At 36.4% G+C, this 11,202-nt stretch overlaps 1 protein-coding gene across 2 annotated transcripts; it reads right to left on the minus strand.

Annotated features, from left to right (window-relative positions):
* Positions 1 to 223: 223 nt before the first annotated feature.
* LOC104223119 (uncharacterized) lies at positions 224 to 7,214 on the minus strand. 2 transcript variants are annotated; one of them, XM_070160373.1, is made up of 9 exons: positions 7,009 to 7,214; positions 6,627 to 6,742; positions 6,138 to 6,195; positions 5,910 to 6,059; positions 5,589 to 5,799; positions 5,173 to 5,218; positions 1,196 to 1,316; positions 1,041 to 1,113; positions 224 to 678 (listed from the first exon to the last, which is right to left on the minus strand). In XM_070160373.1, the coding sequence occupies exons 1-9, from the start codon at positions 7,091 to 7,093 to the stop codon at positions 450 to 452; spliced, it is 1,089 nt and encodes a 362-aa protein (XP_070016474.1). In that variant the 5' UTR covers positions 7,094 to 7,214; the 3' UTR covers positions 224 to 449. The 2 variants fall into 2 exon arrangements, with proteins under 2 accessions (XP_070016474.1, XP_009772780.1); XM_009774478.2 differs by having other exon boundaries at positions 224 to 684.
* Between the last annotated feature and the right edge of the window lie 3,988 nt (positions 7,215 to 11,202).

The following is an 11,202-nucleotide window of genomic DNA, read 5'->3' on the forward strand; positions in this document are numbered from 1 at the left end:
AAGTTGAAGTGTTGGTATATGTTAATCATACTATAAAAAAATTCCGTCAAGAAAAAAGAAACAGCTAGTTTTATTTGAACTTACGATGATTAAGAAATGAATAAATACCGTCAAGCGTTATACGTCCACGGTTTTCTTTATCAAATGAAGGTTGATAAGACACGATGAGATCATCGTTTGAAGAAGATCCCACAATGAATTTATGCATAAAGCTACAAAGTACTTTCTGAAGGGAGGAAAACTTTAAATGTATGGCAGATTACAGAGTAGATACAACTGTATGAACAATGAGAAAAAGAAGAAATTTGCAAATACTAAAGCCTAATGAATATTTCACTTTGATTTGCTAGGAACTTTCAAAAAAATTCAATGGTTCCATGTCATTTGTACAGAAGCATCTATTTAAAAAATGGTGCAATATTAATAGCAATTTACAAGCAATATGATATTCATGACACCTCTTGCAAGGAAGAACTTGTTGTCTCCACTGACAAGCTAGCAACATCTTGCAGTTTATCATTGTCCAACTCCTCATTAAAATGCTCCCTCAAAAACTCAACCGCCATGAATGTAAGAGCAGAAGCTGGAATGTACCATGTTATTCGAGGAATGCTACCTCTAAACATCCCCCTAACACCTTCAGTCATCCAAATCTTCTGAACAGCGTCCAGCCAGCCGCTATACCTGGCAACCCACATTAACAATGCAGAACTTGGATATATGAAAAAATCACGGATGATGTCATATCTTTCAACATAGCACGAGGTATTACCAAGCACCAAAAATAATTAACAAAAAGCTAGCCTCGGGTTTATTAGTACAGCTGTGCAAAAAGTAAGAGAATATATAAGTTTACTAATTCAGGATGGTGTTTGAATAACCAAAAAGGCTTTTTCTTATTTTGAGGGATGTAACGCAGGAGTTTTACAAGTAGTAAGAAGCTACGTCTTACATTCAATGTTGTATTTTTCAAAAGATTTTAAATTTTAGTGAAAGGGTTAACATTGCAACAAAAAGATAAGTTATAGACAGATGAGCACCTTAATGTTGTTCCTTGCACTTGTAATCTTGTTTTGATAACATCCAAGGGAGTGGTGACATACGCACTTAAACCTGTGAATGAGATGGAAACGTCATTGCATATTAAAATACAACTATCGTTATAGTGCTTTAACAAGGGGAGAGTAGTACATACCCCCGGCTAGTCCTCCCAAAAGGAGGCCCTCAATAGATCCATTTGAGTGATAACTAAGGTTGTTAAACCACTTCAGCTTCCCATACTCAGTCATGCTTTTCAAAGCCTCATAGAAAGTAACCTATGAATTTGAATATTTACTAAAGTTAAAAAAGAATTAATATAACAGAAACATATATAAAAACATAGTTACATTAGATTTGAATTGAAAAGTGTGTCATCAAAACATCACAGATCAACAGCAAATCTTAGAATTTTGAAGGAAACAATATTAGGGGAATGATGGCCTACACAAGTAGAAGAAACTTGATTCTTATCAAGTTACGATGTTAAATCCAAACCATGGAAATTGTCTCTACTGTGAAAAATACGTGGAACAATCAAGTCAGAACTCATCGATGCAATCATACTCGGAGCATAGTTCCTAATGGACTGGACATTGGACCATCTCCATTTAGCAAAAGAGCAGGGTGATGGATATAATTATTCATGTAATTTCATATTTAAAAAAATAAGTTTTTAAAATAAAATATGAATAATGATATCCTATCCTCGAATATTTTCTAACAAATCTTGTAGGAAGAAGAAATTATGAAAACGAAGGAAAGAGGCTAAAAGACAAGAGAATAAAGCAAACCCATAATTGCACATATCATCTTCGTATTCGCAAATGTGGAATATACATATGGGTTTATGGAAAGAGATAATTAGAGATGAAAAGGAGCATAGTTGCATATGTGGGATCTATATACGCAAGGTCATATTTGCATACATGGAACCTACATTTGCAAGTCTAACACATGAAGTCAAGAATGGAAGCAAAAGAGCTATAGATGCATATGTGGAATCTATATACGCAAAGGTCACATTTGCATACATGGAACCTACATTTGCAAGTCCGACTCATGAAGTCAAGAATGGAAGCAAAAGAGTCATACATGCATGTGTGAAATCTATATTTGCAAAGGTCACATTCGTATACATGGAACCTACATTTGCAAGACTAACTCATGAAGTCAAGAGTGAAGCACAAGTGTCATAGTTGCATATATGGAATCTACGTACACAAAGATCACTTCGCATACATGGATTTCACATTCGCAAAAGTGGAACATGACAAAAGCTACTCATCTTTTCCTATAAATAGCAAGCTCTCTTTGTATAAGGAAATCCAATCTTTAGAAGACAAGAACTAGTCTTGGTCTTCTTTTCTTGTAGTAAAAATATTTCTAGTTTTCTAAATATCCTTTTTAGCTTTTATTACTCCATAATGGAGTAATCTCTTTTCGTTGGGATAGCTGATGAAGCTTGATATATTTTATAATACTATCTCAATTTTTATATATTCTTAGCTTGAAATTTTTTATTTACATTTCATACTGTGCTGAAATGATGGGTTTTAATTGCTCTATTATCATATCTATATATTTTATCTCTAAGTTATTCATTTAATTTTGTAATTCTTGCGGAGCAAAATTAATATACAACAACTGATGAATAAAATAGTAAAGTGAAAGTAATTTTTCAATAAACTATTATTTCAAGTCAGTAATCTTGCTTGCCTCAGTTTTAATTCTCACGGAGGAATTATTGTAGGCAAGATTATTGATCCTTAGTAAAAATATTCTCACGAAGTTTTTACTTTCTTTTAGAACAATTCAAGCAAGAAAAATATTTCGGTTTAAACGTCACTAGTCTTAAGTTGATTAATTAACATAATTCTCACGGAGTGTTATTAATTGATTATTTCTTAGTGAGCAAAATATAATTGTATTAGTAAGAAATTATTCTTTAAAGAAATAAATGTAGAAATTGAGATTTTATTATAGTAATATTATCAAGTGAATTCAATGATTCACAACTCTTTTTTAAAATTATAAATCTTCCAAATTTTATTTGTTTTGTTTAAGTAATTAACAAATTTTAAACCTCACCCACCTTTCATCAATTTGATTCTCTCAAATAGTAGTTAAAATATTACAAGTCAGTAGCATAGACTATCTAGTCTCTGTGAGACGATATCTTAAACTATATTAGAATTTGACAGAGTATAAGCAGGAAATTCCAATACACATTGGCCTCGTCACAGGGAAGTGAATTGCAGATTCAGGAACTACAGTGACGAAGTTGCTGTGTTATTTTTTCTTCTTTTCTTTTCTTTTTAACCAATTCACCGAACCGTCTCTCAGCAATCTCAGAATTCAAGTGTATTCATTAAATTAAAAAAAGGGGCAAAAAGGAAGGGGAAAAAAGCATAAGGCGAATGTTTACTTCGCATAAACTTCCAATGCAGCTATTATAGACTGCAAGGAATTGAAAGATACAGAGACTAATATGGGGGCTTGTAATTGCTTCTTGATATTCAGTTTAGTTAAAAGAATTAAAAGAGCTCATTTTAGTCTAGTTAATAGAGCTTTGTCTCAATAAATAAGTTTCTACTCAAGTTGTTTATTTGCTGATGCAATCGAAAACGAGAAGTGATATCTATATGCAGATATTTCAAGTAGGGGCGCGAGTTAGACCAGTTTGATTACGAGCTAAAGAAGCTCAGTTTGGTTGAAGCTTCACCTTGCTCATCCCCGGAAAAGCTCAAGCCTCCCCAATCCGTACTTTCAAGCCTAAAAAAATCTTGCTCACCAGGTTTGTAAGCCTTCTGCTGCTCAGCAGGCTTAATTGTTCTCTTCTTTAAGTTTATTTATGCATACATGTATCTCTGCTCTATAGGACTTCCAAAACCATAGGTCTCGCTGTTGTTTCCATCCTTTCCATCTCTCACCCTCTGTCAATCAGCTGTTCCCTTACTCCAGATATCTACGTCTTTCCTTCTCCTATATTCTACTATTACTCCTCCCAGCCTATGAATTTTGAAGCCCTACCATCTTTAAGAATAGAGCCATCCATTTCAGAATGCCTCTTCATAGCATCACATTAAAGTCACATGTATTTGGATTACAGGTGCAATATTCTGATTTAAGAGATTCATAATGATTAATAGCAGAGAAGATCGTTTTGTACAACAGAGGTTTTAATGTAACAGTCAGTTTTTAATAAAGTACTAATAATTTAATTGTTTTCGCAGTCAGTTTTTAATAAGGTACTAATAATTTAATTGTTTTCGCAGTCAGCTTAAATTGGAACAAAATAGTGTTTCCAACATTTTATAGCTTGAACATTCTTCAAATCAACTGTTACTTGAACCATATAGATAGAGATTTTTTTGTTATCAAATTAAGTTTCTTTTCTGTCAGATTTTAGTAAGAAAAAAGATCTATAGGTTTCCCTGGTTTATCTTTTTACTGGATGGAAACTTTTAAAAAAAAATGCAAAGGTAAAGAATTTTATTAAACAATACCAAGAAAGTACTGAAAATAGAGCATCCTTCTATAGGATTGAATTTGCGCTTGGATTGAATTTGAACTAGGTTGGCTCAATCAAGCTTCACATATTTAAGTTTACTGTTTGAGCCAAGCTCGAGATTGTTTGATCATATATCTTCAACTTCAAGAAGTCATTAGCTCTGAGTAGCCCAATAAAGCACAAGACCGTGAATATTGAACCAACTTGAATCCAGACAAAGAAGGGCTAAGCTTCTACATAGTATACCAAACTGACACCATTATATCCTTGATTGGAACACAACATCTGACATATGTTTTCCAATACATACCAGAAGTCACAAGCCACTAGATACCCTAGGTTACACTATGATCCTGCTCATCAGCACCCTCATTTTCATTGCTTCTCTTCTTCTCCACAACTCATCACCCAACCCATATAACCTTACTCGGTGTGAAACATCTTAAATTCATAAGTTCTCTATAAATTTTCAGCCACAAGAAGATGCAGTCAATTGTCTGACATCAACAAGTCTAGCAAGTCTAGCAGATAAAGTAAATTGGAGAGTCAGACTAAGCACACAATCCATCTTCAAACAAAAGGAAAGAAAGAAAATGAAATTTGAGTCATGACCGATATACCATCAAACCAGCAAAGGGCACGTCTCTGACAAGTGTAGAGAAGTATCTGCAAATGAAATGGTGAAGGAAGTTAGCATCCAAAACAGCTAAGTTTGATTGTGAAAATACATCAGAAGAAACATTAGAAACAGTTGTCATCGTCAAACAGTTTAACATAATTTAATGAACAGCCTCGACCTAGCAGAGATGGTATTCAGTGCACAATGCACATAATATAGAAGTTAGGCTCCTAATTCGCCACCTAATCTTTTTCTGTTCATAATTAAAACCTAATGTGCTTGGGACAGTGACTACATGCGAAACACAGAGTACTGCTATCATATACACAGACATGTGATCATGAATAAATTGCTTTTCTACTTGATACTGAGAATTATGCAGCCAACTATAAAAAAGAATGACATGAAAAACTGTACCCTGCATATAAACCCTTTGGACCTTGTTCTTTCCATATAGAGCAACCAGCCTGAAACATTCCTGAATAATAACCATACATGTTTGGGCCCTGTGTAACACAACTTCCATCCTTCAAGGCAACAGAAGCCCAATACTTACTGGTGCCTTGAACCTGCATGCGCTGCTTTATCACTTCACATGGAACATAAATGAAAGATCCAAGTGTATCTCCTGAAATGCAGATTGAACAACTAATAATTCAGAATTCTAAAAGTGCAGCATAACATATCCAATGAAGCTAATGAGTATGAATCAGGAGAAGCCACGAACAATAAGGTTACCAATAGCACCGGCAATGAAATGTGCCCAATGGCCACTAAGGCTCGGATGTGATTCTTCTACCCACTTCTTGGTTGACTCTATAACGCCAAAGTATGTCGCACCCGTGGCAAGAGAACCAGTGACCCCTGGCGTTACTCCTCTGTAAAATCCTAGCAGCAAAAATGTCAGTGTTAACTTAAAATCACATACAAAATGGTTCAAGATAAGGGCCAGCATAAATGAAATACCAGTTAATCCATTGGTAACCCAAACAGTTCGTATCATTTGCAGTATGCTTTTCTGGTTCTGAAAATAACACAAGGAAATTATTATACAATGTAATTAATACATTCACGCAAATCAAAATTTGATGTGGATGCAGAGTCGCAACAGAAGGTGCATGGGTGTCCGCGGCCTGAAGATTGACTTGTTTATATTGTTGAACAATTTTAAAAAATATACTATAATTGTGTCAAGCTTGGTGTACCCTCTATCTTTGACTCCACCAATATTTACATAGTGAAATACAGAAATTTAAAAGAAAAAAATACTAAGTTTAAGACCAATTACCACAATGAATAATAGGTGCAATGGTACTTTGCACCCACTAACTCAAAATACTGAATTTACCTCTTCCTCAAATTATACAATAAGAGAAGCACATATGGATGATCATACAGGACATTTTAGAGAAACGCATTGCGTACATTGCACATTTTTTAACATTATATAACTACCTGGCATCCACTGAAAATGGCTTGGCTCTGTATCCGGGTCTTCACAGTATCAATCGGGTGCATCATTCCTTCCCCAAAAGCTCCAGCAATAGCTCCCCATACGAACTCTCTCCACACTGGATACAACAATTAAACACTTCAGTTTGAACTAATCGAGCCCAAAAGTTTCCATTATTCAACCACAAAATTAAACTTTAAACGAAAATATTTGTCTCAATCAATTAATTACGCTATGTAATATATTAGTACTACTAACAACAAATTAATTATTACATATTTGCGTGTTAGTGTGTGTTCGACTTTGCATTATAGTTTATTGATTGATCACAGAGTCGGAAAATACAATGGGGAGTTGCAATGAGAAAAAGTATAAGCAGTTTACCAAAGAAATGATGGTCATTTGAGTAGTTCATATACGCTGGTGAAGCTTTTGATGGCTCGTCAGAAGGTGACTTGGTGGCTGCCATGGCGATTTCTGAAACTGAGCTTAGGGTTTTTGGGTTTTGGATTTTCGAGGTTTATGTAAGTTACTTTTCGTGCAAGTCAGATGAGCGCGCAGCTCTCTCCCAGATGACGGAATGACTAGAATGCTCGGGACACTTTTATTCTTTTTGGCGGAAACAATTTGACTCCCAAACTTATAGTCCTGTCTTTTTTTTTGCCAAAAGTACTTTTGGTCAACAATTGAGGTGTTCGGCCAAACTTTTGGAAGGAAAAAGTATTTTTGAGTAGAAGCAGAAAAAAAGTAGCTTATCTTAAAAGCACTTTTGAGAAAAATACTGTTCAAAAGTGTTTTTCAAATTAATTAGCCAAACACAAACTACTTCTCACAAAAAATACTTTTCAAAAGCTTGGTCAAACACTAATTACTGTTCAAAAGTGTTTTTCAAATTAATTAGCCAAACACAAACTACTTCTCGCAAAAAGCACTTTTTAAAAAAGTACATTTGAGAAAATCACTCTCAAAATAAGTTCTATTAAGCTTTGAATAGAGTGTGGCGTATGTTTGCCAAAAAATTCGTGTCCTCTACAATGATAATGGAGCTCACTATTTATAGCTGCATGATAATTATGGATGCTAACCTATTTTATGCTCCTTTTTGCTTAGGTTTTGGATTAAAAGTGTGTACAAGTATTCCCGAAAGCTAACTTATTGTGCTTGTTTGCAGTGTTTGGTCAAAAAGAGATAAGGAAGTCATAACCAGCTCAAAAAGGAGTGAAACCTGCACAAGTTCAAAAGCTAGGTCAAAAGAGCGCTGACAACGAAGAAACAAACGCGGACGCGGAGGGTCCACCGCTGAGGCGGTCTTGACTTCGCTCTCAGTGGTGGCAAAGTTCAGAGAGCTGTAATTTTGAGCTTAATAAGTTACCGCTGCCCGTGGTGAAACTGCGCGGCCGCGGCCATTTTATCGCCCTTAGCGGAAGCCAGATTCATAGAACCAAAAGTGGTGCGCGGTCCGCGCTTGATTTTGCGTAGCCGCGGTAGTCATAGCGCTGCAGCGGTCCATTTTTCGGTGTCAGTGGTACCTCCGTAGGAGCATTTTTGTTCGAAAAATTTAGTTGTGTATAAATAGTTCTTTTTCATATTTTTAGGTCATCGGTTGTTTTGTAGAGCACGTGAACCGCCTCCTTTTACCTCTTTGAGTAATTTTAGAACATCTTTAGTAATTAAACTTAGATTTTAATCTTGTAATTACTTTTTATGACTCATATTTTATCTCAATCTTTGATTTCTTCTTTGATGATGAGTAGCTAAACCCATTAGCTAGGGTTGTGGTTCAACCCTAGTGCGAGTATTTAATGGGTCTTCAATTTTAGGGCTTAAATGTTTATGGGTGAATGATATTTGGCTTGATTTATGCTTTAAATGTTGAATTGGTGGTTACAAACACTGATTTGTGCCTTTTTGACTTAGGCTCTTCTTGAGAAAGAGAGACTAAGTCTAGGAAATTCAGGCCAACAAGGAATTGGGGTGCATTCAAGAGATTGATAGTCCCAATTAAAGAGTTAAATCTAGAGATAGTAATACCCGACTTGAGCCAATTTTGTTTGCATTGTTTGAACACCCAATTGGGTTTGAGAAAGCCAATTAGGGCAAAGTCACTCAAACTACCGAGAGGTATAAAGTGAGTAGTTATGTGCAATGTCTATATCAAGATCCCAATTATAACAAATTTATCCTAAGTTTTAGATCCCGTTAGATACCCACCTAGGTGCAAGTCATTTCCCTAGTGTCTTTAGACCAATTAAGAAAATCTTACAAAAATATCATACTTAGCTTATTTTCCCGCATCATTAGTATTAAAGTAGAATAGTAAACAAACAAAGAATTATTGGAAGTGCAATTAAGAATATCGCACATTGCTAGATTAGATAGGAACCCAATTCCAAGCATATATTAGCTCTCTGTGGATTCGATCCCGACCTTTCGGGTAAAAGCTGCATCGACCGCTCTTGCCACTTTGTAGTGGTGTAGGGTTGGAACTGATCATTGCACCTAAGGAACAAGGTCCTAGGATCAAGCTCTTCTTTAATGTCAATTATGAGGGTCATTGAAGAATGTGTAATGATGGGCATGAATGTCATATTCTTTGTAACGGATGGTGTACTAAATGCTGTAGAACATTCTTCATTCAATGCTACCGGGTGGAAAGTATTTATTTTATCTTTATGAGTATCATTCTTTCCAGTAACAGACAGAATAGTTGCTTTCGGTTTCAGCTATCCCCTGCCTTCGGCTCCACGTGTCACTTCCTTATGCGATCATTTAATATTATATATTTTACCCTATGCAGATAGTCCCCCTACTTTCTAGTGGCATAACTTTGTGTCACCGGAAAGTTGGTAAAATCATTCTTTTTGGCGGGAAATTTACTGACCCCTCTGAAAAGTTTCTGATGGTTGATTAGACGCACGTCTCTTCGCATTTAATGCTCCGAACACGCGTCATCCCATGATTCAACGTAACTTTTGCCGACTATCGAGGTAATTATGGTCACGAGTTTAGCCGCCTAAACTTTTACTTATACGCATCAAGCTCCTTCATTCTCACTTCATAATTCTTCAAACTTTCGCAAACTCTCTTCATTCAACTTGTACTTTGTTCTTCAACCTTTCTTTAATTTTCTTCATAAGAGAAAAAAATTTCCTTCTTCTCTAACATAGAATGGCTTCTTCTTCTAAAAACCTTAGTTCCTCAAAGAACAAAGGCAAAGCTGATGAGGCTGCTCCTCCTATAGTGAGTACCATTATCCCAGAAGTCTCGTTATAACTAAAGACTTCGAAGAGTAATTTCCTTCCGATAACCCTCGTCCATGGGATGTTGGCAGATACCCTTCTTCCATTCGTCCTTGTGAGCACGTGATTTTTGTTTCGTACGGCAATCACTCCAAAAGAATTAAAAAATAATAAAAATTGGTCCTGCTGTACAATTTTGGATTTCTGTGCGGCACTTTGTTGATTTATTTGTGACTTTTGCCCATTTTTATTTATTTATTTATTTAAAACAAAATAAAAAATGTGGGGGTCATGCATAATTCGAACCGTAATCCGGTCGTTAAATAGAAAATCATAAATAGGCATCTTCGTCCGTGATTTTGATTTGTTTGATTTTACCTGTTCTGAAATATTTTAGTGTGTGTGCAAATAATTGTGTTGAGTGTGTATTTAATTTTTAATTTGATTTTTTTTGCTTAGTTTTGTTTTCAAAATAAAAAAAAAAAAGAGAAAAAAAAGAAATAATCTTCCCCCTCCGGATTGGGCCAATTTATTAAAATTGGCCCAAAACAAACAACGCCCAAACCAGGCCTGCCCGGTCCAAGGCCAGCTGATGCCTAGAGAGTCCAAACGACGTCGTTTCAATCCAGTGTGGTCTGGGCCGTTGATCTCAGACTGATCAACGGCCAAGATCACTTCCCCATAACCCACCAATAAACCCGACCCGTCTCACCCGGACCGACCCCAACCCTTTACCCTTGAAACGACACCGTTCCACTTAAGCCATCAGATCCAGACCGTAGATCTAGATTGATCTAACGGTTGAGATCAATCCACCCACTAACTATATAAGTTCATAACCTTACCCTGCCCCCTATCCAATACCCCAGCCTTCGTCTCCACAGACCAGGCCCCTAAACCCTAGCCGCCCCTGTGTACTTTCGCCATGAAAGCCGGCGGCATGGATGCCGGTGATCTTCCCCTTAACACCACGGAACCCCCATGTCGTCCTGAACCCGAATCTACCAACCACACACCTCGAATCCTATCCGACCTTCTCGAATCTTCATTTGAAGATTCGAGTCGGAACCTAATCTACACCGATCGGACCTAAATTCATACCAGACACTCCCCAGACCCCCCTCGTGACCAAACCATACTTGGTTTGGTCCGAATATGACCAGGGAAGCACGAATCCTAGATCTGAGTTTTGAAACCACAAGGTTCCTCATCACTGGTTCATACCCGTTCGAGCCAAAGAAATTAAGGACTAAGGGACCTTAATCGAAGTGTTTCTCATCTGAGAAACACTTCGATTAAAGTCCGTTCAGCCTTAAGAAAGGTCTGTCCAAATCCGAGT

This window comes from Nicotiana sylvestris, chromosome 10 (genome assembly GCF_000393655.2).
Source record: "Nicotiana sylvestris chromosome 10, ASM39365v2, whole genome shotgun sequence".
In the NCBI taxonomy this organism is placed as follows: Eukaryota; Viridiplantae; Streptophyta; class Magnoliopsida; order Solanales; family Solanaceae; genus Nicotiana; species Nicotiana sylvestris.